This window comes from Sphaerodactylus townsendi, linkage group LG02 (assembly GCF_021028975.2).
Source record: "Sphaerodactylus townsendi isolate TG3544 linkage group LG02, MPM_Stown_v2.3, whole genome shotgun sequence".
Lineage (NCBI taxonomy): Eukaryota > Metazoa > Chordata > Lepidosauria > Squamata > Sphaerodactylidae > Sphaerodactylus > Sphaerodactylus townsendi.
In genome coordinates, this window is record NC_059426.1 from 29,586,156 (window position 1) to 29,613,078 (window position 26,923).

The 26,923-nt window shown below is 41.3% G+C and overlaps 1 protein-coding gene across 1 annotated transcript in view; it reads left to right on the top strand.

Annotated features, from left to right (window-relative positions):
* SLC25A12 (solute carrier family 25 member 12) overlaps positions 1 to 26,923 on the top strand; it is a 77,838-nt gene that overhangs the window by 14,849 nt on the left and 36,066 nt on the right. The window contains exons 3-8 of the mRNA XM_048485961.1: positions 6,171 to 6,313; positions 11,156 to 11,271; positions 16,788 to 16,927; positions 21,172 to 21,318; positions 22,959 to 23,095; positions 26,467 to 26,562. Coding sequence (XP_048341918.1) covers positions 6,171 to 6,313; positions 11,156 to 11,271; positions 16,788 to 16,927; positions 21,172 to 21,318; positions 22,959 to 23,095; positions 26,467 to 26,562 — 779 coding nt within the window. The remainder of the gene's footprint in view (positions 1 to 6,170; positions 6,314 to 11,155; positions 11,272 to 16,787; positions 16,928 to 21,171; positions 21,319 to 22,958; positions 23,096 to 26,466; positions 26,563 to 26,923) is intronic.

A 26,923-nucleotide genomic window follows, 5' to 3' on the forward strand; every position in this document is an offset into this window, starting at 1 on the left:
TGGTGGAATTCCTGACAGTGGGAGATGCTGAAAATCACCTCAGAAACGTGAGTGCTGTCGGTGCTTCCTAGCGCTGTGACATCCTACTGATAGAAGCTCTCTCTTTAGGCCTGAGAAACCTATGACCAAACTACACATTGTAGGGTGTGTGTGTGTGTGTGTGGGGTGTGTGATAAGTTGATAAGCAGCAGCAGAAGTGTGATCAGCAGCAGAAGACCATTGCTTTCACATCCTGCATGTGAGCTCCCAAAGGTATCTGGTGGGCCACTGCGAGTAGCAGAGTCCTGGAATAGATGGACTCTGGTCTGATCCAGCAGGCTCTTTCTTATGTTCTTAAGTTCGATCCAGATTCCCCTGCCTTGGCTCACTCTCCCTGCAGTCACATGGCAGCTGCCGGGAAAGGCATTTTTAAAGTCCCTAGGAACCTGACTGGGCTCAGTGCAGGGAGGAGGGCTTGCATGACTGAAAGCTCCTCTGTACAAAAAACAAAACAACCGCTCCTAGCAACAATTCTCCATGTAGAATGGTAGAAGTATTTTTCTGTAAGGATAGTCAGGTGAGCCCACACCAGCAGGTCTGAAGCAAGGTACCTGGTCATGGGTTTGCTATCTCAGTGGAGCCTAAGTGTTATACATTTTTTTTCCACTTTCACCTTTGCATAAGGTACAATTTTAATGTCAGGTAATCCAAAGCAACTTTGAAGAAGCTGTCTTAAAACCTGCATTTCTACTTTGTTCCTTCACAGTATATGTATCTACATACTGATTGTGGATTAGACAATCGGAGCTAATTAGTGGAAGGAACCTGCAAGATTACTGTGGCCTCCTCCAGTTCCTTCTGACCCCAGGAAAGGTGATTGTCAAAGATGTGAACAAATGGCCATAAAGTTCTAGGGGCTGCAGTGGAGAGCGGAGGTGAAATTGCTCCCTTTCCTCTCCTGCAAGCACAGTTCGAATGACTGAAGAGCAGAGGCGTAGCTGGGCCAAATTGTGCCCTCGGTGTGCAAGCAGGAGTGTTTTTCTCCTTACTTCCATGACGCCCTCCCACAGCTTCAATCTCATTCTTTTCTCCCTAATATCTTGCATTTCATGTTCCTTTTCTATTTTCTAGTATGAGGGTTGAAAAGCAGCTTTTCACATTAGGGCTCAGGGGAAAACTGCCTGATGAACTATAGCTTCCCAGGAGACCTTTGTAGGGAGCCCTCCCAAGGTCTCCTGGGAATCCTCGTAGTTCTTCAGGCAGTTTTTAGCCTGAACTGTAAATAGGCCGCTTTTTTCAGCCTCAAAAAAGCAAGTAAAAACTCAAAAAAAGAAAAAGGAATCTAGGGTAAGTGTGGGAAGGAGAGGCGTGGTGTGTGCTTGCCATCGGGCGCTACCAGTGGCGGGTGTGGGGAAAAGGGGGAGGGGCCGGGGCGATTTTCACTTCTGTCTGCAGTGCTTCGTGCCTCGGTGCAATCTACACACCCTTCTGTCCCTCTTTGGCACTCCGCCACTGCTGAAGAGGCAGTAGGGTGGATGAGCAACCAACAAAGGTACTTATCAGTAATGCCTCTCACTTCCAATGTATCAGTTGTCGGTTGCCTCCAGGAAGAAAGGTATCAAGATAGAGATGACTGCACAGCCTGATTCCTGTGCATGGAAGTGGGTAGGGGTTTTTCTCACTCATTAATATTTTTTAATTTTTTTTACTTAATCTCAGGGTTAGAAGGGTCCCATAGTATAACTTTGAGCTGGCTACCTGCAGTCAACCCAAACAGAGCTTTGACTGCAGTACTGCAGTTTACCACTCTGCACCACAGAACTCTAACACAGGGACTACAACTATAATATTAGCTGGCAGAGATAAAAATCACTTAACAATATTGTCTCTTACGAAAAATAAGTGACTTCTCAGGTTTGGAGCCAGATGAGCAGTTTTCCTGCTGAACTGCTGATACGGTGTAGCAGTGAAAGTTCTGTACTAGAATTTTGGAGTCAGAGGTTCAAATCCCCACTTTGCTATGGAAACTTGCTTGGGAGTCTCACAAGTATTGTACTGTTTATATGTGTCTTGAGGATAGAATGATAGCACCCTGAATTCCAGGAAGGAACACACATAAAGCTTCTTTATCCTGACACAGACCTTTGGTCCATCAGTTGTCTACTCTGACTGGCAGTGGCTCTCAAGGGTTTCAAAGACAGGTTTTTCCATCACCTACCACCTGATCTTTTTAGTTGGAAATGCTGGAGTGGAAACTGGAACTTTCTTCATTCCGAGCCGATGGCCACTGAGCTGTGGCCGCCTTTCGTACTCCGCCTTTTTCTACAGGATTCTCAAGGCGGCTTACAAATTCCTTTCCCTTCCTCTCCTCACAACAGCACCTTGTGAGGTAGATGGCGCTGAGAGAGTTCTGAGAGAACTGTGACTCACCCAAGGTCACCCAGCAGGCATGTAGGAGCGGGGAAACAAATCTGGTTCACCAGATAAAAGTCCGCTGCTCATGTGGAGGAATGGGAAATCAAACCTGGTTCTCCAGATTAGAGTCCACCTTCTCTTAACCACTACACCATGTTAAATAAATAGAAGTCTAGTACAATTGCATAATGATACTAGTTGTTTAAAGTTATATGGTCAAGAAGTTTCACATCTAGCCTTGAAGTTCCCCAGACTCACACTTTTGTGTTGAGGCAAAATTCCATTGATTGTTGCCTGCTTCCACCAAATACCCCGGAGGATTTTTATTTAATTTACTTGGCTGGGTTGTGTTGACCTGGGGTTTGCGATAAGAGAAGTGCATGTGCTGAGAACACATAAAATAATGGGACTGGTACACTATAAATAGTAAATCCCCAGATCTTTAACAGCCAGAGGTTTGGCAGCACAATAAAAAGTGTAACATATACTTACTGTGCTGTGTAACCTGATTTTTTTCCCCTGAATGTATGGTCTGGATGTTATTGATGCACTGTTTAGATTACTTTTGTTCAGAGTATTAATACCCTGAGTACATTACAATTTTCTCAAAGCATTCCAGAGCTCATATATTATTATCTGCTTGCAGGGAATCTTCAGCTTGTTTGGGTGTAATTATCTTCAAACTGTCAAAAGACAGGTTTGTCAGAGCCTCTAAGAAAATGTGAAAAAAATGCCATGGTCTATCTAGAGCAACATTTACATATAAGCACTATGCACTCTTAATAGCTGGAAATGCATTTAAATGGATTGAATAATGCTGTCTCCCCTTGGGGAGGGGGCCATCGCTTTGTGGTACAGCATATGGTTTGCATACAGAGACGTCCTAAATCAAATCCTTGACATCTCCTGTTAAGAGAATCTCTGGAAGTCCGACTGGGAAAGCCAAGACCTCTGAATTCACAGAGCTGTTGCCGGTCGGACCAGAAATAGCGAACTACATAGTCCCTGATAGCCTAAAGCCTGCTGGGCTGCCCTGAGTCCTTCGGGAGATTGGCGGGGTAAAAATGCTATAAATAAGCTAAATAAATAAATAAGCCAAACAAACAAACAAATAGATAAATAAATAAATAAAGCAGGTACATATGTGAAAGACACTTGCAGTGGCCCTGATCCAAGTCAATTCAGACTTCATTGTGCACAACCCCTGTGGCAAGATTGAGGTGAACGTCCCTGCAGATGTGTAGCAAGGTGGAAAAGCGCCCAGTGCACCAGTGCGTCCTCCGCCCCTGTCCTGCCCTCGGAACGCCCCTGGAACACCCTCACCACACCCCCACAGGGGTGCGCACCCAGTGCATCGCACCCCCCGTCCCCTTGGAACTATGCCTCTACATCCCTGTCGGTATCACATACATCTGTTATGATAGACAGGAGTTGGGTGAGCATGTGTGGCTTTGCCTCGGCTATTAGGGCTTATATATAAATGATTGAGAATCAGTTCTAGAATCAGTCAGCAAAGCAATATTTCTGCAGGCTGCAAGAACATCTCTTTCTAAATGTAGTAATTATTCAAATGTTCAACTGCCGTAACCTGAAATTTTTCATTGTGTCACCTAGTTATGTGCACTAAAAGACACAAAATAGAATACCTGTTTGTTGTTGAGTTACTCTTGATTATTTATTAGATGTTTTCAGTTACTTCAAGTCAGGGTCCATACATTTTGGCTCTGCAGTTTGCCAACTATTGTTTGTGGCTGCCATCAGACTCAATGTAATTTCTCTCCCTCAAGATGAGTCTTTGCAGGAGGGACCAGCAGGGCCTCATTGTTGGTGGCCACATCTTGTAAAATCCCAGCAGGAAGAGCATTTTGTGCTGGTTGCGAGAGATGAGTTATCAGTGTGCTTGCTTGGATGGCCAAGCAAGTGGGTTTATGGAATCTAGCCATGAGTAGATCATAATCTCATAAAATGTAATAGAATTTGGCTCAGAATCACTTGATTGAATAGTCAGAAGTGACTAGATCAAGGCAAGATCCATGGGCACATTTCTGTGGATGGAAAAATGTTCACCCCAGAGAATGACACAATGTCCTTCACGCTGTAGTCCAAAAGTGCACCTGAAATACTGACTCTGGGGGACAAGGGAGCCTTTAAGACCAACGTTTAGTGGGGTATTTTTGGCTACAGAAGATGATGCTCTGATGTAACCCCCCCCCTCGCCCCCCAAAAAGCATTATGCTCAGCTGGGAACAACTTGCCAGTGGTCCCTGGCCCTGGAAGCATACAGCTGACCTCAACCAGAGCCAGATATTTTTTAGCTTTGGCACCAGCCTGATGAAACACTCTATTGATGGAGACACAGCTGCAGAATCTTGCTCAGTTCTTCAGGGCCTGTATGACAGAGGGGTTCCACCAGGCCTGTGGTTGAGTCATGATGGTTACTTTGCTGCTGGCCCCCATCCCTATTTCTGTGTTATCCTTATTGTATTATATTTATATCGGTTTAGACATGGATTGGATTTGGTTGATGTTTTGTATTAGGTTCTTCCTTCCTTAGTTAGTCACCACTTGGTGAATGAGGTGTTTCTAAAGTGCCCGGTGATATTGTTATATTGTAGTTTTAATGGGAGAGCCAGCGTGGCATAGTGGTTAAGAACAGGTGCACTCTAATCTGGAGAACTGGGTTGATTCCCCACTCTGCCACTGGAGCTGTGGAGGCTTATCTGGTGAACCAGATTAGCTTGTGCACTCCAACACATGCCAGCTGGGGGACCTTGGGCTAGTCACCGTTCTTTGGAACTCTCTCAGCCCCACCTACCTCATAGGGTGTTTGTTGTGGGGTGGGGGGAAGGGAAAGGAGATTGTAAGCCCCTTTAAGTCTCCTTACAGGAGAGGAAGGGGGGAAATAATTTAAACTCCTCCTCCTCCTCCTCCTCCTCCTCCTCCTCCTCCTCCTCCTCCTTCTTCTTCTTCTTCATATGAACTTTGATTGTTTTAATATTTTAAGTTGTTAGCCATCTTGAGCTAACACCATTCAGGAAAAGGTGGAATAGAAGTCTAACAAATAATAATAAATAAATAATGTTCTGCAGGTGGAAATCCTTTCACCTTTGGAAATTTTTCAAGGGATCCAAGCCGGAGGCTGTCAGGTTTTAGTTTAAACGAGAATTAACTGTGTGCATAACTGTGTGCAGTCCTGTAGCCAGTTCTGGAGAAACATGGCCTCTGAAAGGTGATGTCCTGAGAATATGAAGGGCAAATAAAACATCTATATTTTAAACACACAATCAAAACATTTGCTGAAAAGGTGTTAGGCTATATGTGTAAAGTGTGGTGTCCTTTTAAACAATACACATGTCATGTCTTGTAGTGTTTTCACTAGAGAATGTCAACTTGTATTGTCTTTTTCCAACATTTTTTCCCTCCATATAAAAACAGTGCCATGAGACAGTAGATATTATAATGTTATATCTCTAATAATAAATTGTTTTGACGTATCTAAACTTTACAGAAGTCCATAGGGCAGGATCCATTGGGCTGTGCATTGAAATCCATGAGTGTTAAGCTGACATTATGGTCCTCCAGCTCTCTGCACCCTCTGAAACAGTGTCCTTATGGGTTGGGAGGTCCTCTGGACTGTCTTGTCACTGCTACTGGAAAAGAAAGTTGGTATACACATAACGTATAACCCTGTATGCGTGTGGAAGCACTTTGTGTGCATCCCAGCCTTGTTGCATTAACTCATGCATAATATGTAATTTTTTAAATCTTTCCTCTAGTATGCCAGTGTTGAACACGAAGGCGAACGTTACATGACACCAGGAGATTTTGTGCAGCGATATCTGGGACTGTACACGGACCCTCATTATAACCCTAAGACTGTGCAGCTGTTGGCAGGAGTAGCTGATCAGACAAAGGATGGGTAAGGACTTTGCCTGCTTGTGGCCTTTGGTTGGGAATGATGACTTTCTTCCTATAGCATTGAGATATTTTGTAACATAAACCTTAAAGGCAGCTAAAGAGGCTAGCCGCCATTGGATTTGAAAAAAGTGGCTTGTGTCTTCAGCTAACAGAACTACTACAACCAAAAATTATAAACTTGAGAGCTCCTTGGGTGTGCAGTTCACACCCACGGACCTGAAACTTCAGACTGTTGCCTCAGTTTTCATTCCAACGTGTCTGTTTTTATTAATACATTACTTCGAGACCAGGGAAAATATAAGTTTGTCAGAAGCATTTTGTACTGGCCTTTAAGATGACGTTGAGGGTTTGATTTGTTGCACTTACAGGAAGCTGAATTGCAAGTAAGTAATGGATATATTTTTAGTTGTAATATGTTTACCTGTTCCTTTACTATCGCTGAGAAGAAATCCTATTCTCTGTGTGTGCAAAGTGAAAGACTCTGGGGGTTTTGGTGCCGGTGGTCAAATGCACCTTTTTAAGCAATGGAGAAAAGACATGTGACCTTTGTGGCGTGAGGTCTATCTAAGTCTCCCGTATGACACCACCTAGAGCCCCTCAAAAATTCAATCTATTAGATGCTAATGGCTATTTGTGGCAAGCGCACTGTTTGCCTAATCAACATAAGGTCATAATATGCAGAGCTTTTAAAACATATGAACAATAAATATTCTTTTTGTGAAATCGCTTTCTGAAACTAATTTACACAATGTCCAGTTGCCTCAAATGTAGCCTTTTAACCCACTCTGTGAGCCGCTGCAAGTGCCTACTCTTGTCTTCTCTTTATGTAGGTCTCCCAATTTATTAGGAGGGGGAGTTCAGATGCTGTTGGACAGTAGCCAAGAAGTTGACATTATATTGGGGCAGAGGTTAAAGATGCCATCAGAGAACAGTGATAAAGAGGTGGTGAAAGGTGACAGTTAAAATACAAAGCAATATTTTGGGGGAAAAGCCATTTTTGGGCAAATGTCTTCATTCATTTCAAATTAAAAAGCCCTTAAATCCTCAAGGGTCATTATGTGTGCAGATATGACCTTTGATATTCTAAATGCTTTTATTTTCCCTGTCACGCTACTTTAGTTTTTTTTTTTTCCATTTGGTGTACTTTCTAAATGAAATTCCAGTTAGTGTTACGGCAACAAGAGCCAGCATGGTGTAGTAGTTAAGAGTGGTGGACTGTAATCTGAAGAGCCAGGTCCAATTCCCTACTCCTACACATGAATCCTGCTGGGTCACCTTGGGCCAGTCACAGTTCTCTCAGAACTCGCTCAGCCCATGTGGCGGCAGGCAATGGCAAACCACCTCAGAAAGTCTCTTGCCCTGAAAACCCTGTGGGGTCACAGCAGAGGTGGGATCCAACCAGTTCTCACCACTTCTCTAGAAGTGGTTACTAATTTTTTCTGAGTGCCAAGAAGGGGTTACTAAAGCAACCTCCCTGCCCAGTAGGGACTGGAGGTGCGTGTGTGCAGCGGCCCCACTGTTTGAATCCCACCACCATCGGAACCTGTTATTAAAATTTTTGGATCCCACCACTGGGTCACAGTGAGGCACTTTCTACCCCCATAACAGCAAATTACATTCTTACTTCTCATAACTAGTCACACTGCTTTCCCAGAGACTCTATCAGAAAAACCAATAATTATTTCTGAAGGCATAAAAATACGTGCCGAAATCAGGAGATGAAGTGAAACAGTATGCAGCCAGAACTAACAAGAAAACCCCATGCAGAAAAGCCCAAGGATGGGAACAAAATCAGTCCTGGTGGTGCCCAGCATATGTTGCCCATACCCTAGCAGCCCCACTGGACACCAGCCACCCATGCAACCAAGCATTACAAATTTCAGACTTTGCTTGGTATTGTATATGTTCAAGGCCCTATGTTGCCTGCTTCCTCACTCTCTGCTCTTTTGGAGAACAGTGATTGGTTGATTTGTGGCATCAGAGAAAATATGAAATAGACACTGTTCATCTCTAGTTAAAGTCATCAGTGTTAGGCAGCTAATGTTTGAATGGACCTGTTTGTCTGCAGATAAGTACACTTCAAAACTAACGTATTAATTAAGTTAAAAGAACAGTTGTAAAATATGGCCATACCTGATGTAGCTTAATTTAGTATTTTTAAAAAAATAGTACACTGAATACTTACATATTGATTGTGGATTCAGATCTCATTACTAAAATAAACATTATGTTGTTATTCTTGTTATGTATTTAACTTTTTACCCAAAATAACTATTATGGAATTGTAAAGGGGCACAATTTTTTAATTCTTGCATCAGGCGCAAAGTTAAGTAGTTACAGCTCTGCAATTGCTTTCCAAATCAGTGGGGTGTTGTTGTTGTGAGAATGGCTTGGTTTATAGAGTGAGAGACAGACAGACGGAAACTCTTCTAATTCTTCTGTCTCCTAGCATGGGGTGCTGTTGTACCAGAGGCCTTTTCCTTGCCTAGGTTAAGGGTTCTTTCTAATAAATGTAGGTGGTCAAAAAAAGCTCAACACAAATATACTTTAACTGCAGACAAGAAAACAAACCACAATATACATAGAAGAGGTTTCTCACATCGCCTTAGTTGCAGCGGGCTTCTTACAGCAATAATGGTTTTCAGCAGATTCAGGTTTGCAAGCTGGCTTTCAACTATTGACTCTTCTTCTTTATATCCAGCTTAGGTGCAGCCTCCTAGCATGGATATCACCTGGCATTCCCTTATTAAAAAGGGAACTGATTCTGCTGCCACTTGATAGTGTACTGAAAGCTCAGATAAGGTTCCCTGTCAACACTATTTCCTACTCCTCCTTAAGGGGTTCTTCTGTAATGGTTCTATAGGTGCAAAAATCAAGGATGAACTTGGTTTTCTTCACCAGTTGCCTTTCTGCCCTTCTTTTGCTGGTTCTGAGAAAGATTTTGCTGCTTTATTCAGAAGCAATCCTTGCCAACAGCCAGAATAGGCAGTGCAGCGACTAATTTTTTAAAAATCTGCATTCACTGATTAGGAGAAGGATGTATAAATTGGCTTATTGTGAAATTTTTGCACACAGCTCTGATTACTCATCGTAGTTGTTCCTTTGGCTTCTGGTGATTTGTTAAAAAACCTATCCATGTTCTTTACAAGTATATTTTTATGTAAAGAAGGAATTACTGCATTTATTCCTTGCAAACTTGATAGAATCAGAATTATTGGTTTCCTGGGCCATCAGACTGTGCGTAGATAAAAACTGCACGTCCCTCATGTATTTCTGTCTTATCCCCTCCACCCATGTTAACTGGGGAAGAAAGACTCTTTGCTTATACCTACTTTCTTCCCGTTCTATGTAGGAACTAAACATGAGGGAATGGAAGGAATTAAAAAAGCTTCTTTAGTATTGTCAATGGCCAAAAAAAACCCCCCTACCTGGACTGCAGGTTTGGAAAAATCCAATTGATTGATTAAATTCGTAGATTTGATTTTGGCACATGGGAATTTTAAATTTTTGCATGGTGTTGTACAGAACCCAATACATTTACTAATTTATTTCCTTTAGACTATTGTATTGTATATTTAATTTATGTACTGCCCTTCCCTGAAAGGCACAGGGCGGTGCACAACAATATAATAACAACACCAGTAATCGTAACATCATATAACAAACACCAATAAGCATAGCATCAATAAAAATACAATCATAAGCATCACAAGCATAACATCAGAAACATAGCATCATAAACATAACATTGTAAGCAACAATAACATAGCATTATAAAACAATATCATTGTTGCATTATGAGCCACAATAAACATAACATTATAAACAACAAACGTCAGTAGCAACATATAAGTAAAAAACAATACAGCAATGAATAAGCAATCAAACATATGAAATCAGCTAGACATTGCATCTCAGATGGCAGCTACACACAAACTTCTAAACATTATTAAATTTCTAGACATATTAAACCTAATGGTAACCTTAGCAATAATAGCAGCAATTAACTGACACTAAGGCCCCTTCCTCACACGCAAAATAATGCGTTTTCACAACTGTTTGCAAGTGGATTTTGCCATTCCGCACAGCTTCAAAGAGCACTGAAAGCAGTTTGAAAGTGCATTATTCTGCATGTGTGGAATGAGCCTAAGAAACTTTACTAATTTAATAACAGCTGCTATCCTAAACAGTATACCCCAACAATATACAAATCCCCAACAATATACACAAAAGGAGTTAACTAACTTAACCCTCCTTCTACATTCCTAATACCTATCTACCTGTTCCTGATGCTGATCACAGGGCAACAGATCTTCTGGGGCAGTCTGCTTTCCTTTGGTCTCCCTCTCTGGGACTGATCACCAGCACCCCTTGCAGTGGCCCAGGCTATCATTTTCCAGTAGTCCCAGCTTAACGACAGCTCGCACCTCTATCTCGGCTTGCACCTCTATCTCTATCTATGCTAATGATTGGATTTCCACAGCTTGGAAGTAAATTGAGTTTGGATGCAAACATCTAAAGTCTTGTTTTTGTGTGTGTCTGTGTGTATCTGTGTGCGCGCGCATGCCTGTGCACGTGTTAGTGGAACCTTCCTAACAAACCTAGTAATCTCTTACACATCTTGATTTTTAAAAATTCATTGCATCATCTCTTTTCTCTTACTGTTTTTTTCAGTGACACATAATTTCCAATTCCTTTTGCTGATGGGCACTTAGAAGGACTGTGTCAACACATGGCAGAATTTTCTTTCACTGCTGTGCGTGCAAGCACATGACAAACAGTTTCTTATATTTTGCTTCGTGTGCCTGAAACTTGTCTTTTTGTCTTTTTGTTTTATTTGTAGATTGATCTCCTATCAAGAGTTTCTGGCATTTGAGTCAGTTTTATGCACACCGGATGCGATGTTCATTGTTGCTTTTCAATTGTTTGACAAGAGCGGCAATGGAGAAGTGACCTTTGGTAAGAACGGTGCTAGTGTTGTGGTAAAGATATCTCACCAATGAAGAAAAGGCAGGGAGAACAGTTCCAGTCTATTTCAGAACTCTCCTTTAAAATGCGGGTAATGTGTCAAAGTGTGAGTTCTTCATAGATACTAGTCATTTACCTTGAAAACTGCTTTGCTTTTTCTTCAGGAAGTTGGCCATTGCATGCATGCCCGCACATAAAGATGTGTGTAGTCAAACAGTTTGGTTACTGTAGCTTAGATAAAATTTGTGGTTCCAATAGGGTTGCAGTGCCTGCAAACACTGTTTTCTAGGGGGTTGAAATAGCATTTCTTAGAGCCGGGAAAGGATCAGCGTGTTTTGCTTCTTTGATGTCATTTTGTATCTTCTTATCTTCAGGAAATGATCCCAGCAGTCAGGGGGCCATGTGGGCCAATCCAAGCTGGTTAAGGGGCCTTCATGCAAATATAGCTGGCATTAACGCAAGGTCATTGGTTGTTAGGGTGGAGTTCTGTTGCTATATTTAATTATTTTTTAAATCCACACAGTAACAAGATAGATTAGGTTGAGAAATGGTAACTTCTGTGAGACCACCCAGGGGAGACATGAGGGCCATGTAGGGATTTTAAACCAAGCGTCTGAGTTCCAAGGCCAACATTTGATTCTGCTACATGACATTTGTTTAGTGTACATCGTGCTGAACCCTGTGCGTGGGTGCAATGTGCCTTTGCAGAAGTCTCAGCCGTTTTCTCTGCATTTCATTAGGCTACAAGGAGCTTAGGGGCGGGAAATGGCAAGGCTGAGACATCAGGTTTCCAAAAGCAGGGTTGTTCTCCGACTACTCTGGCAACAGTCCCCTGCAATATTCCCTGTAGGCCACCCAACCACTGTGTTGTTGCTGCACAGGTTGGGCAGCCACCCAGCAGGGAAAGCTCTCGCTGGTGGCTTAGTTTCGCTCAGTGAGAGCGAACTTCTGCACAGTGGCAAGGAAGCCTTAGGCCCCTTCCGTACATGCCAAATAATGCACTTTCAATCCACTTTTAGCACTTTGCAGCAGGATTTTACTGTCTGGAATAGCAAAATCCACTTGCAAACAATTGTGAAAGTGATTGGAAGTGCATTATTCTGCGTGGGTTGAAGAGGCCTTAGATGGACTATCTGTTTCATTTTTAATCCCCCCCCCCAAAAAAAGATTGCCCTAGGGTAATTTGTAGGGTAGATCATTTGTAGGGTAGAGCAGGCTCTCTTTGCCGAAAACTATTGCCTGAGTTTATACTGAGATAAATAGCTTCTTATTAGCTATTAGCTAAGTGTTTTTACTCCCACAACCAATAAGTTAACTTCTGAGAACACTTTGTGCCAATAGTTAGAGGAAGGCCTTGAAATGCAAAATTAAACTGTTTCGACTATAAAAAAAGTACATCAGAAAACATAATCTCATCTCACTGTACAACACCCACACATGGAAGATTCTCATACAGCTTTATTGAACCCTATTTCCTTTGTCTGGATAACACACCAAGATGCTGTAACAATCAGAAAGTGTGCGAGAAAAGGAAGTGTGTGAGAACTTCCTATCTGCTCCCAGCCCTCCCTGTGAAATTTTAGTTATGTCAGTCAAGGAAAAATATTACATCACAGTTCTGACATTGAACACACTGACTTGACTGCATTCACCCTTTTTTCAATTAAGTTGCCTGGAGAAAAATACTCAACTTATTACTTGATATACTTTTTGAAAGTTTTCTTCACGTCACACATTCTGATTTCCTTGGCTGATCATCTGGTGCTGAATTACTTCCCCTATGACTGGCTAAAGTCTTTTGCCTGAGACACATAAAAGTCCCCATTATGTGTAAAATTTAGAATTCATAGTGGAACTATCTTTATTCTTTTCAGGGGGTGCACATTGTTGTAATAAAAGCCAGTATAAGAATGTAATTTGTCTTTATACATTGGAACTTCTCACAAAGTCCAAGTACTCCCTAAATCCATATTGCACTGTGAAATTCTGCATTTCTGCAGGTCTTGGTAACACATTGAAAAGCAATATACTTCCTTCCTTAAATTACTACATCATTTGCCTTGATGGAAGGCACCTTCTACCCTGCTGCAATATAGAGGCAATGAATATCTGGAAGTATTAACTGCTATCAAAATAGGAAAGGTACCTTTGCAAGAAACATTTTATGTATGCTAGCAAGTAATATGGTAGAATTTTTTTCATTATGCAAAAAAAAGCGTAGCTTTGTTTCACAAATCCATTGGAATTACAGCAGCATTACTATGAATGCAATGGACTATTGGGCGAAGGCTATAGACCAGGGGTCTGCAACCCGCGGCTCCGGAGCCACAATGCGGCTCTTTTGTTCTTGTACTGCGGCTCCGCATGGCTTGGGTCCTCTCAGCCTCCTTCGGAGAGTCGTCCTAAGGGTTAATGGGAAAGAGTCCCCGTTCCTAGAGAGGCACAGCCCGAGACTCCCACACTCCCAAGAGACTCCCAAGCCACTTCCAGCTTTCATGTCCCAGCTGCCTGGTTGGCTGATGATGGCGATGTAGCACTTCATGGATTTCATAACACACTATAATTGTTTATACAAAGCGTAAAGGTAAAAAAACGATATATACAGTGTTATCTCCTTTTTAAATGTCAAAAAGTATTTGCGGCTCCAAGTGTTTTCTTTTCCGTAGAAAACGGGTCCAAATGGCTCTTTGGGTGTTAAAGGTTGCTAACCCCTGCTATAGACCTAAGCATATTTACTTGGGAGTAAGTCCTAGCTAATTCACCTGATAAACATGCATTGGGTAAGCTTGTTATTTTGGGGAGGAGATCCAGAGAAGTGAGGATACAGAGCAAGATTTGTCAGTACCCAAATGAGGAATTCCAAAATATTGTTCATCTGTATGCAGTTTTCAGGTCTCTTGGATTATTTGTAAGCTAATAGGAATCTCTGGAGACCATGTATACCTCTACCAGTGTAAGAACTTTAAGAAGGGAGGGGCAGGCAGTAAAAATGAAAGTGAAAAATTTGGAACAAAATACTGCACGAGTCTTGGGATCTTCTTGTGTATAGCCTGAGGTTTATCATATTATTCTCTTGTTGGAGGAGAAACCCCATAATGGCAGCAGGCTGTAAAAGAGACCAAGTTTGGGACTATTTAATGAAGTTCCTTAACCTATGGGTAAGGCTGGCATGTATGCAAAATGCATGTGTACAAAATGGCCCAAATTATATTTGGGTTATATTACAGGGCAGTTATATTAATTTTTGTCCAAAAAATGCATTAGGGCTTATTTTCAGGGGATGTCTTATTTTTTCCATGATTTTGCACCACTCATGTGACCAGATCAGCTGCGCTGGGGAATCTGTAACTAGGACTTATTTTTGGAGTAGGGCTTATATTTCAAGCATCCTCCAAAAATCATGAAAAATCATGCTAGGGCTTATTTTCGGGATAGGTCTTATTTTCGGGGAAAGGCAGAGGTGGGATGCAGCCTATTCGCACCTATTCAGTAGAACTGGTTACAAAAATTTTCCTAAGTTCGGAGAACCGGTTATTAATGATTAACTCCACTAGGGACAAGGAGGTAATCTCTGTCCCTGGGTACAACAAATCTCGTCAAGTGGGGGATGCAAAATCGCCCCCCAGGGCCCCCTGCAGCCCCCCTACCCCCCATGGCACCCTTCCACATGTGTATGAACTGTATGAAATAATACAATATATAGTAATTCTGTTTTTTTTGTTCATTGGTATAAAGGTTGGGAAAGTATTATAGGTAAAGATTTTTCATTTTCTTTTTTTCCCTTGAAATTTATATTGGAAAGAGAGGACTTTAACTACTCTTTTAGATTAAGGATTTTGGATCTGTTAGTTTTATTTCAAGTGGAATAGATAAAGTAGTTATAGGAATCTGAAGGAGAAGTAAAAAGTAGGAAGGGAGGGAAATATGGGAAGGAGGGAGGCAATATAGGATGTTTTAGTTTGGAGGTTGAGAGAGATAGACAATTAGATATGTTTGTAATACGTTAACAATTGTGAACAGTTTTTGGTTTCTCTCCTTACTTATGTTATTATTTAAAATCAATCAATATAATTATATAAAAAAGAAATAATACACTACCTTCGGTATATTGCTTTTTTAATACTTTAAACAGTCATTATTTGAATCTAGAGGCGGGGCGAAGGGGAAATGCGGCACCTTGGGCGACGCCTCTGCGCCCTGCCACAGCCCTCACTTCCAGGAATGCCCGCCACCAGGAATGCTCTCGGCCATCGCCTGTCGTCCTCACTTCAGCCTACCATTGGTGCTACTCCACTGTTTGAATCCCATCACCATTGGAACCTGTTACTAAAATTTTTGAATCCACTGGAAATAGGGGTATGTGGTACAGCTTGGAATAGATGCTATTATATATGTACAAACACTCTCCTATTTAAAAGAAACGGTTTAAGTGCCCCTGAAGCAGCCATCTTGATTAAACTAAGAAGTACTGGGTCTGGTTACTATCTAGATGAGGGACCATGTGGTATCTCTTGGTAGACCAGCTTAAGTTCACCAGAAGACAGTACCTTGAACTGTATGTACTACAATTATGTTACAAGTATATTTTTAACCAAAGCAGCAAATGATGGAGTATACACAATTAAAGAATAACTGAATGTAGCCTACCAACTAGAACTTCCAGCAGTGTGAAAGAAAGGCATTGTTAACAATGGGGTTCTACAAATGAGCCTTGTTATGACATGACAATCATGTCCCCATTTTCATTTGTGAAATGCTGTAGGGTATATGTTGTTTCCCCCCACTCTTGGTAGGCAGCAGATAAAAGAAATGCACTCTTAGCACACTTACCAGGTCACTGTTATCTATTGTCTGAATATGCCCAAAACGGCATCCTTGACATTATTTTAAACATTACTATAATTGGACACTTTACGTGGTTAAAATGTTCTCCATGAGGGTCATGTTTTTGGTCATGATCTTGAAATAGTTAATGTATTTTTCTGTGATGATAATGACACTGCTTGGATGGTATGTCGTATACCTGCCTTTAATAGTTGCATTCAGACCAGAGTGAATGTAATAATCAAGTCTCAATCACACTGTGCGTAGTCTGAGGAATATTGTGTTATACTGAAATGTAGGCATTCATTGCCTTTCAATAAGGCCTTAATTTGAAATGTTGTAGAATCAAGAAACACACCACTGATTTTATATCAGCATGCAAAGTATCAGGTATTTGTAATGAAAGAAAGAAATTGCTTCTTAATTAAAACTGAATAAGGCAAAATCATGGATCCTGAAGACCTACATAGTATTAATACAAAAGTAGAATTAAAATCTATTCTATATAGAGTGCGTGTGTGTGGGGAAGGGGGGTTGCGAAACGAACGGGACTCTAACGTAAAGGTTTATCTGTTGGATGGGCTTTTCTTCAAGTATATGTTTTCCTGTTAGAAGAATTTGAAGCAGGACAAAAATATTTTCATTTTCTAATAAACTTTAATTTTTTTTGTTTCATTCCAAAGAAAATGTAAAAGAAATATTTGGGCAGACCATTATTCATCATCACATACCTTTTAATTGGGACTGTGAGTTTATCCGCTTGCACTTTGGACATAACAGAAAGAAACACCTGACATATTCAGAATTCACTCAGTTTTTGCAGGTCAGTTATTCATATTTTTTGTTATGATAATGATTCTCTTTCTTGTTCTGCCTTAATGCTGTTGAACCCGTTATAAATCGATTTATGTTTAGCTAAGGAACTTGCTGAACTGATGATTGGCCAATTAAAATACAGCTGCAGTTGCTTTCCCTGTGTGTCTTCAAACCACACATTGTATAGCTTAATGTATGTATTTATGAAGAGTTATTGTGTGGATAATGTGGTCTATTCCGCAAGGCCGTGGCCGGGATTGCTTTCTGACACCCTAACCCTAAAAATAAAGATTTGCATGCCTGAATCTATGTCAGAAGATCAGGTTTGTTCTTGTGGTGACCAGCTTTACAAGATTTGCTTGCCGGGTACTTTTACAGCGTATTCAAGAACAAGAGGCCACATGAAAGAAAAAGAATTGCCCAAAGCCATTTTCCGTTCCTCGCTGACTGGGTAAACGCGTTCAGTTCATGCAAGATAAATGACCTGGAAGTAGGGGTAGGTAGCGTGGTGGCCAAGTTTGCAGATGATACCAAATTATGTAGGATGGTGAGAACCACAAAGGATTGCGAAGAGCTCCAAGCGGACCTTGATAAATTAGGTGAGTGGGCTCAGAAATGGCAAATGCAGTTCAATGTAGCAAAATGTAAAGTGATGCACATAGGGGCAAAAAATCCAAACTTCACATACACGCTACAGGGGTCAGTGCTATCAGTCACAGACCAGGAAAGGGATTTGGGCGTCTTAGTTGATAGTTCCATGGGAATGTCCACTCAATGCATGGCAGCTGTGAAAAAGGCAAACTCTATGCTGGGGATAATTAGGAAAGGAGTTGATAATAAAACTGCAAGGATTGTCATGCCCTTAGCCATAAAGCGGCGATCATCAATTTGAGTACTTTCGTGTTCATAGTTCTGGTCAGCCACATCCTCAAAAAAGGATATTGAAGAGAGATAGAAAAAGTACAGAGAAGGGCAACGAGGGAGGTGATTGAGGGGCTGGAGCACCTTCCTTATGAGGAGAGGCTGCATGCGCTGGGGACTCCTTTAGCTCTGGGATGAGAAGACGTCTGAGGGGGGATATGATTGGAAGTCTATAAAATTATGCATGGGGTAGAAAATGTAAGCTGACAGAGAGAAATTTTTCTTTCTCACAATACCAGAACCAGAGGGCAGTGATTGATTATGCTGGGGGGAAGGATTAGGACTAATAAAAAAGGAAAACACCCTTTTTTTCACGCAACGCAGATTGGTGTTTGGAATATGCTGCCACAGGAGGTGGTGATGGCCACTAACCTGGATAGCTTTAAAAGGGGCTTGGACAGATTTATGGAGGAGAAGTCGATCTATGGCTACCAATCTTGATTCGCCTTGATCTGAGATTGCAAATGCCTTAGCAGACCAGGTGCTCGGGAGCAGCAGCAGCAGAAGGCCATTGCTTTCACCTCCTGCATGTGAGCTCCCAAAGGCACCTGGTGGGCCACTGCGAGTAGCAGAGTGCTGGACTAGATGGACTCTGGTCTGATCCAGCAGGCTAGTTCTTAAGAGAAACAAAATTCTCATCTGCTGCAAATGATTATGCCTGTGAGCATTTGGTCGTAATGCCAGTAGAGGAGAGAGGATTCTTAACTTGAACTTGGTCTTGGTGTGAGATTTATATGTTGTTATTCCAACTGGGAACAGTGATCTCATGCTATTGGGTTTGGCATTTATGTATATGGAGTTCTGTGTCCAGTTCTGGTCGCCGCATCTCAAAAAGGATATCGAAGAGATAGAAAAAGTGCAGAGAAGGGCAACGAGGATGATTGAAGGATTGGAGCACCTTCCCTATGAGGAGAGGCTGCAGCGTTTGGGACTCTTTAGTTTAGGCCAATTATTTACAGTGGATCACCAACCCTAAATTAAGAAGAGCTTTAACACTGGCCAGATTCAATCTAATGCCTTCTATGCTGCTCTATGGCAGATATCAACAAATTGATAAACAGAGGAGGCTATGTCCATGCAATATGGGTCAGGTGGAGACACTCGATCATACCCTCTTTCATTGTGTAAGGTTTGCAAAAATCAGAATGTCACAATCTGCACTTATCCCATTTCTGTATAACAATCTAACTGATGCTCTTAAGATACCTATGCTTTTGAACAACATGGACCCCACAGTGTGTGAGAATGTAGCAAAATTTCTGCTAACAATAATAGATCTAGTGAAAGCCCAGATCAGAATTGTGTTTTCCTTAGATGTTCAGGATCTTGTTCTATTTAGTTTTTCTTATTAGCATGGCCACAAATGGCTACATGCTGAGTAGGGGCTGATGGGAATTGTAGTTCCTGAACATCTGGAGAGCCAGAGGTTCCCCTACCCCTGGTCTAGATGAATACTCAACCAATGTCTATGCATTAATGACCACATACATAGCCAGCAGTAATTTCCGGCTAGCTTCGTCAAGTATCCCATGATCGCTTAAGTGAGTTAACTTATTTTCGAAGGAATGTCCTATAGTTACAGAAGGACCATGTATATATTTTTCTTAGTGCATTTAGTATTTTAGTACCAGTGTCTATAATTGTGAGCAATAATGGGCAAAATTTGTAGGCTGATTTTGTATGTTTTATTTTATGCCAATAAAGGCTTGCTTAGACTGACTGACTCTTTAGTTTGGAGAGGAGACGCCTGAGGGGGGGGATATGATTGAAGTCTATAAAATTATGCATGGGGTAGAAAATGTTGACAGAGAGACATTTTTCTCTCTTTCTCACAATACTAGAACCAGGGGGCATTCGTTGAAAATGCTGGGGGGAAGAATTAAGACTAATAAAAGGAAACACTTCTTCACGCAACGTGTGATTGGTGCTCTTTCTAGGAATATGCTGCCACAGGAGGTGGTGATGGCCACTAACCTGGATAGCTTTAAAAAGGGCTTGGACAGATTTATGGAGGAGAAGTCGATCTATGGCTACCAATCTCGATCCTCCTTGATCTGAGATTGCAAATGCCTTAGCAGACCAGGTGCTCAGGAGCAGCAGCAGCAGCAGGCCATTGCTTTCACCTCCTGCATGTGAGCTCCCAAAGGCACCTGGTGGGCCACTGCGAGTAGCAGAGTGCTGGACTAGATGGACTCTGGTCTGATCCAGCAGGCTAGTTCTTATGTCCTTATGTTCTTATGAAAAGCAGCCCCAAAATTCCAGCACAACCATACTTGGTTTCCAAAGATACCTTTTCAGACATGAGGATATTAGTCAAAAGGAAGCTGATAAGGCGGGTAAAGCTATTTGTCTCTTTTCAGGATGGTTGGAAATGTTTTAAATCTACTCTAATTGACACTCAGATAAATTATAAGACTCAGATAGGGAGTATGCTATTGAATTTAAGAGGATGCCAGCAAGGTTAACTATAACAGTCAAGAAATCCATAGAAGGCAAGAAGGCTTTCTTTTAAAAGGAGAAGAAAGAGGACCGTTTCTGGCAAATCCAATGTAAGATGACAAGAAGACAGGCAAAAGTAGAATGTAAGTAGCGTATTGCTAAAAAAAAGTTAAGCAATAATAACAGAAACAAGAAACTGCCTGGACAGTAGTTGAAGTTGAAATGCTTTGATGACCAGAAGCGTAGCTGGAGAAGGATTGTTGTCTGACAAAGGGCACTTTGACTCTTGAAGGTTTATAGCTCCAAAATCTTGTTGTGCTCTGAAGTACTACTGGCCCTATATCTAGCTCTTCTACTCCAGACAAATATGGCTATCCTCTGAAAATAGGGGACAGTTGCCCATGTCAGAGAAGCTGTTTTCAAGAACATTGAAGAACTAAAACAAATACAGGTACTGAGAGCTGAAGTTCTAAGGTTCCAAGTTGCTGGATCTGGAAGGCATATACTTGATGGTTCTTAAGGAACTCGAATGCAAATATATACAATTTGTTGCTAATGTCAACCTGCCTTTCAGAAGAGTGGAAGGTGGTGAATATAATGTTGATTTAAAAAAAAAAGATCCAGAGGAGATTCAGGAAATTACAGGGCAGTTAGTGTAATGGCTACCAGGTAAATTGGAAACATTAAAGACAGAATGATTAACCCCATGGAGGAACTATCAGTACTGAGGAAGAATCACCATTGTTTCTTTACAGGATAGTACTGACTAACCAGCCGTTGGACTTCTTTGAAGGGGTTAACAAGCATGTGGACAAGAGTTATCTGGAAGAAGTTTATACACCTGGACTTTGGAAAACAAAAACATTTTAACCAAGTCCTTTCCCCCCACAGGAGCTGCAGTTAGAGCACGCACGGCAAGCATTTGCACTGAAAGATAAAAACAAAACCGGCATGATTACCGGTTTGGATTTCAGCGACATCATGGTCACTATTCGCTCTCACATGCTCACTCCTTTTGTGGAAGAAAACCTAGTCTCAGTAAGTGACAAGAAACATGTCTCAAGTTGCCTATGGCTGTTGTTCAATTGGAAATGTACGTCCTCCAATTTTGGGAGTTTAGGATTGTCTGTTGTATGGGGATGATTTTGCTGTACTTCTAGGAATTTCCCAAGGGGACCCATGTAAATTATTAACAATTATAAGCCAACAGGGAGAAGCAAGGTTATTTTCCCATATTTAGTGAGAACTTTACTTTCAGTAATTTTATCCGTTCATTAAAACTGCACTTAACCAAAGTTTCAATTCTGTTTTGTCCACTACAGAATGAAATAAGATCTGTTGCTTGCTCTCTTCTGAGTATAATGATGCCCCAGTTCAGGGATGCTTTAAGGCCCTTGAAAAATGTTGAAAAAGTCCAGTATTGCTGGACATATTTACGATGACAAATGTTTTATACATGTACACTCTTTAAGAGATGCAGATATATCCTCTGCTACTAAGGAAAAAAATGTGAGCAATTGGAGTCTCACTGGATTTTTTTAGACAGTATTCCAGAGCAGAATATTTGAGGGTCTCTTCCAACCTCAGAAAACTTGTCCCCTTTTTTGAAATCCTTTGTGAGAAGCAGATCAATTAAAGCGCGTGTGAAATTATTTGAGTGTGTGAAATTATTTGAGACTGACTGTACCTGATATGCACTAATTCAGAGTTGAGGAACCCAGTTGATTCCTCATTATCCTAGATCAGTGGTGGCGAACCTTTGGCACTCCAGATATTATGGACTACAATTCCCACCAACCCCTGCCAGCATGGCCAATTAGCCATGCTGGCAGGGGTTGATGGGAATTGTAGTCCATAACATCTGGAGTGCCAAAGGTTCGCCACCATGGTCCTAGATGCTTAGTTATTCAATAATTCTGGTCATCTCCTGTCACTGCTATTCTGTATGCATCTCCTGTCTGTGATACTTGCCTTTAATCCCAACCTGTGCTGAAAAAATCTGCCCTACCTGGTCATCTGTTTCTGGGCACAATCTGAAGTGGTGATTCTTACCTTTCAGACTCTTAGTGTCTTGGGGATTAGAGTACATAAACAACCACCTCTCTAATGCTGTCCAGCCCACCAGCTAAGGTCTTCCTCAGAAGCCCCTCCTCTCTGTGCCCCACCTTCTGGGATGTGTTAGGTAGTAACCAGAGAGAGGCTTTTTTAGACTTAATGCCTGTATGGAATGCCCTCCCCTTGAGACCTGCCTGATATCCTTTCTACTCTCCTTTAGGAACCGGGTCAAACTTTGTCTTTTCACTCAGGCTTGATCTTTTAACATTTTTATTGTTTGATTCTTGCCTGAGGACTATTTCTTGAGCTCTGGCTGAGTTTTAGCAGTGAACAACTTTTGGGTTTGTTTTTTAATTGTATTTTGCTTTTTAATATATGCTACATATGGATTTTCTAAATGAGTAAATACATCCCTTGTCTAAATGTCTTGATGCTCTGCTGGCCAGTCAAATAAAGGAACCAGGGTAGAACAGAGCAGGTTGTCTTTATTGTACTGCTAACTATACTTTTCTTCTTGTAGTGGAACTGAGTGAACCTTATAACAAATTCTAACTCTGTAATGAAGCCTGTATAAAAGCTCTTCCTATTTCCGTTTTGTTTTTCTCCTCCTCCCCAGGCTGCAGAGTATGATCTATTTCACGCCACCCAATGTCAGCTTTTCCTATTTCAATGCTTTTAATGCCTTGTTGAACAACATGGAGCTTGTTCAAAAGATATACAGCCTTATAGGAGGTGCTAGGAAAGATGTAGAAGTTACAAAAGCAAAGTGAAAAGTAGTGCGCCTTATTTACTTTGTGATCACTAAAGTTGATGATAGTGGAGTGGGTTCAACCTTTTTGTATGTTCTGTATGCCAATAAAGTCTTATTGAAATTGAAATTGGATTCAACCTTTCTCCCAGAGACCTGCCTCCCATCTAGGGTTACCGACTCCAGGTTGGGAAATACCTGAAGATTTTGGGGATGGAGCCCTAGAAGGGCAAGGCTTGGGGAGGGAAGGGAAGGGACTTCAATCAGTGCAATGCCATAGAGTCCACCTCCTCCAGCAAGCAATAGCCATGTCCCTCCAGGGAAAGAAGTGCTATATGTTCTCCAGATCTCTGATCTGATCTCTTTCACCTGGAGATCAGTTGAAGTAGTGAGAGATCTCTAGCCACCACCTGGAGGTCGGCCACCCTGCTCCCACCTGAGTGGTTTTTCCTCTAATGCCAACTTAAGTGGTTCTTCCTATAATTTCTTCTCCCCCAGGGGTCCTTTGGAGCTATTAGGGGTTCGGCCCTCATGGTTCTCCAGATACCATAGACTACAGATTCCTGCATAGAACTCTACCACACTTAGGCCATGCTGGCAGGAGGCTACCGATGGGGAATTGTAGTCCATGAACATCTGGAGGGCCATAGTTTGAAGACCCCTGTTCTCCCCAATGGAGCTACCTGTTCACTCTGGTCATCTTTTTTGAGGCTCTGCTTTGGGTGTCCCTGCCATCGGAGGTTAGACAGGTGGTTCTTGGTCATCGCACCAAAAATATGAAGTTTGTTCATCAGGGAGATTCACTTGCCTCTCCCTATACGTGTCTTCTGCCAGCAGACGTTTTTGTTTTGTTTGGCATACCCTCAGTAAGAGCTGTTAGCCCTTCTCCCTGGTTCTTGTGTTTGCTTACATGTTTTCATTGAATTATTTTATAATTTAATTTTAAATGTTTTTAATTTTTCAAAAGTTTTACTGTTTTTATAGGTGCTGCCTTGGAGACGCTGATCAGGTGATAGGCAGCATAAACATGTTTTAAATGAATTAAAAGTTGGAGAAAAGTTTCAAACTTTGCTCAGTGGAGTAGGATAGGGGATGGATGAGATTTGGACTTATTGTCAAGCCAAAAGCACTGGTGTGAGCAGTTTTCCCATTCACTTTCATGGTAGAGGCAACCCTTCACACATGTTCCCATGATATGCTGACTATAGCAGTAGTTGTGGAAAACTTACAGACAGAAGATATGTGCACGATAATTTCCACATAGTCCAAGGCTGAAGACTGACCTTCCACAATTCAGATTTCAGAAACATTTAATAGGCATTAGAAAAACCCCCAAAACAGTTAAAACTAAATAAAGTTACAGTTAAAAGAACATTATTACAAGGCATGGAAAACACTTATTAAGAATGTGGCTACAGCTTCGGATCCTTCCACAATTCAGAAAGGCCATTGATGTAAAAACAAACAAGGGGTTATCTTCTTGCTGTAGTCATTTTACTTCCTATTTAAAATAGCAGCACCCACTGCCTGGTTGGAACCTGGCTGATTGCCATATACAGACCTCTATTGGATCATGCCTGTGACATTGCTGAGAACAATTGACAGAGTGCCTTCTCCTACCCATCACTAGATGTTCTGGTTGTATAGTGACCTCACCACTACCGGTAGTACTTAACTGTTAAAAGTTGCAACTCTTGTAACAGACTCCAATTTCGGCTATTGCTATCTTAGGAGAAGTAAGGGAAAATACCCCTTGCCAGTGAACATTTTAAGAGTGTAATGTGTCACTCTTTTTGTTATTGTACAATATACATTCTGTACATGATCACAAAAATAACAATTCAGTTTAACTGTAGTTGTACCAGCTTGTTTTGGTTTGTTAATATAACTATAGGTACTCTCCATAGGAGTTCAAATATTACACAAATTACGATGTTTTAATTTATGTAGGGCTGTATAACAGGAGCTGCCTTTGAAATAAGAGATGTACGAATCTAATCTTTTTTAAAAGGTACTGAAAATTAATATTGTGGGCCAATAACCCTAGCTAATCAAGCTTGATATGTATTTTAAAAACTGTTCCATTCATCTTTACATTTTTTTCTACTAGGCTTAGTTTGAATCTGTGTTCAGTCTCTTTTTTTCTGAGGAGAGGGTTCAGTTCTGAATCTTTTGGATTACAAGTGCCTCTGACCATGTGTAGAAGGCTTTTGCTCATTGCTGAAGAGCTGCAGTCACCTTCTGTCCACCCAGGGGGATGTAATTGAAGATCCAAAGTCCTCCTTTTTAGAGCATAGTTATTCTGGCTCTTTTAGTAAACAGTGGACTAAATACATTTGGAGCTTTTTATTTATTTATTCAAACACTAGCAGAATACCCGTGCTTCGCTATGCATACTTCATCACAGCCACTCTATGAATTTCAGGGTGACATTCAGCATACCTTCTTTTACAGCCTGTTTTGTGGAACTTCTTTGGGGTGACATGCAGCATATTTCCTCACAGCCTGTCTGTGGACTGATGGGTTGGTTTTCGATATTTTGCAAGCTAACCTTCCTGTAGCTGTCTTTTTCTAATGCAATTTCTAATGCTAAATTCCTCTTCTCCTTTAGTGAATGTTTCAGCAGAAGGAACAGGTTCATATGCGTTGAGGAGGGTTGTGTTAGAATGCAGTTGGTGCACCATTGGATCAATCATGCTTGTTGTTTGGTGGGCATTAGCAGAACTTGTCGATGCAACAAATGGAGTTAGATCTTCAAAGTGCCCTCTTCATTAAAATGAAGTTCCTGTGAAACGGGTTTTCATATATAAACGCCGAAATACACTCTCACTGAATGAATGAATGAATGACTTAACAAAAAGAACTCAAAACCATCTAAAATACCATATGCTGGAAGGACACATGAAATTCGGTGTGTGTAACTGTCACCCTAGAATGTCTATGCAGATGGCCAGAGTTGAACAGTAATTATCTAATAAGTCGAAAGGGAAGGAATATTTTGAAAAATCCTTTCTTGAAGCGAAAGCACCTGAAGCACATAACGGTAACCAGTGTGCCAAATTCCTCAACTTTAGTAGTTTCGTGGTTTTGAGCTCTTTGATAGAGTCAGTCAGTCAGTCAGTCAGTCAGTCAGTCGTATTTCGCGTTTATAGATATAGATTTGTATCCTGCTTTCCCTCTTGGTTCAAGGCAGCTTTGATGATAGTTGTTCATTGCTTAGCTAAAAACCAAAGATAAAACTTTCTTCTCCCGAAGCATACCTTGTTCTTTTCACCTCTAAGGGTCTGACTTTTGCTTCCTTAATGCTTTACCTATGATGAATTGTGTATTAAAAATGTACAAATCTTTATGCGAAGTCCTTTTCTATCCTTTTCATTAAAAACAGAGGAATTCTCCCAATCTGCTATCAAATTTGGGCAAATTACACCTTTGGAAATTGATATCCTCTATCAGCTGGCTGATTTATACAATGCTACCGGGTAAGGATAACCTCCCTTTTATATTAATATTGCTCAGTTATTCTTCCTATATGGATTTTTTTTAAAAAATGCTGACAACTCTGAGACTGGAAATGTGAATATGTGACTCCAGGAGTTTATATATATTCCTAAAGCGCTGGGTCTACTGGAGCATTTCCCTGTGGTGGCAGTATCTTCCCTTCCATAGGACCGTGGACTTTCGCGGAACTCCTTCCCTCTAGTGGCATCCCAAAAATGCCTCCAGCCAAATCCCCATCACTTCTGAGGAAATAAATTGCTCGGAAATGTGGGATTTGTGGGAGCATTTTGGGATGTGGCAGGAAGAACCGTGGAAGTCTTTGTGCCTGTGGAAAAGCTATGC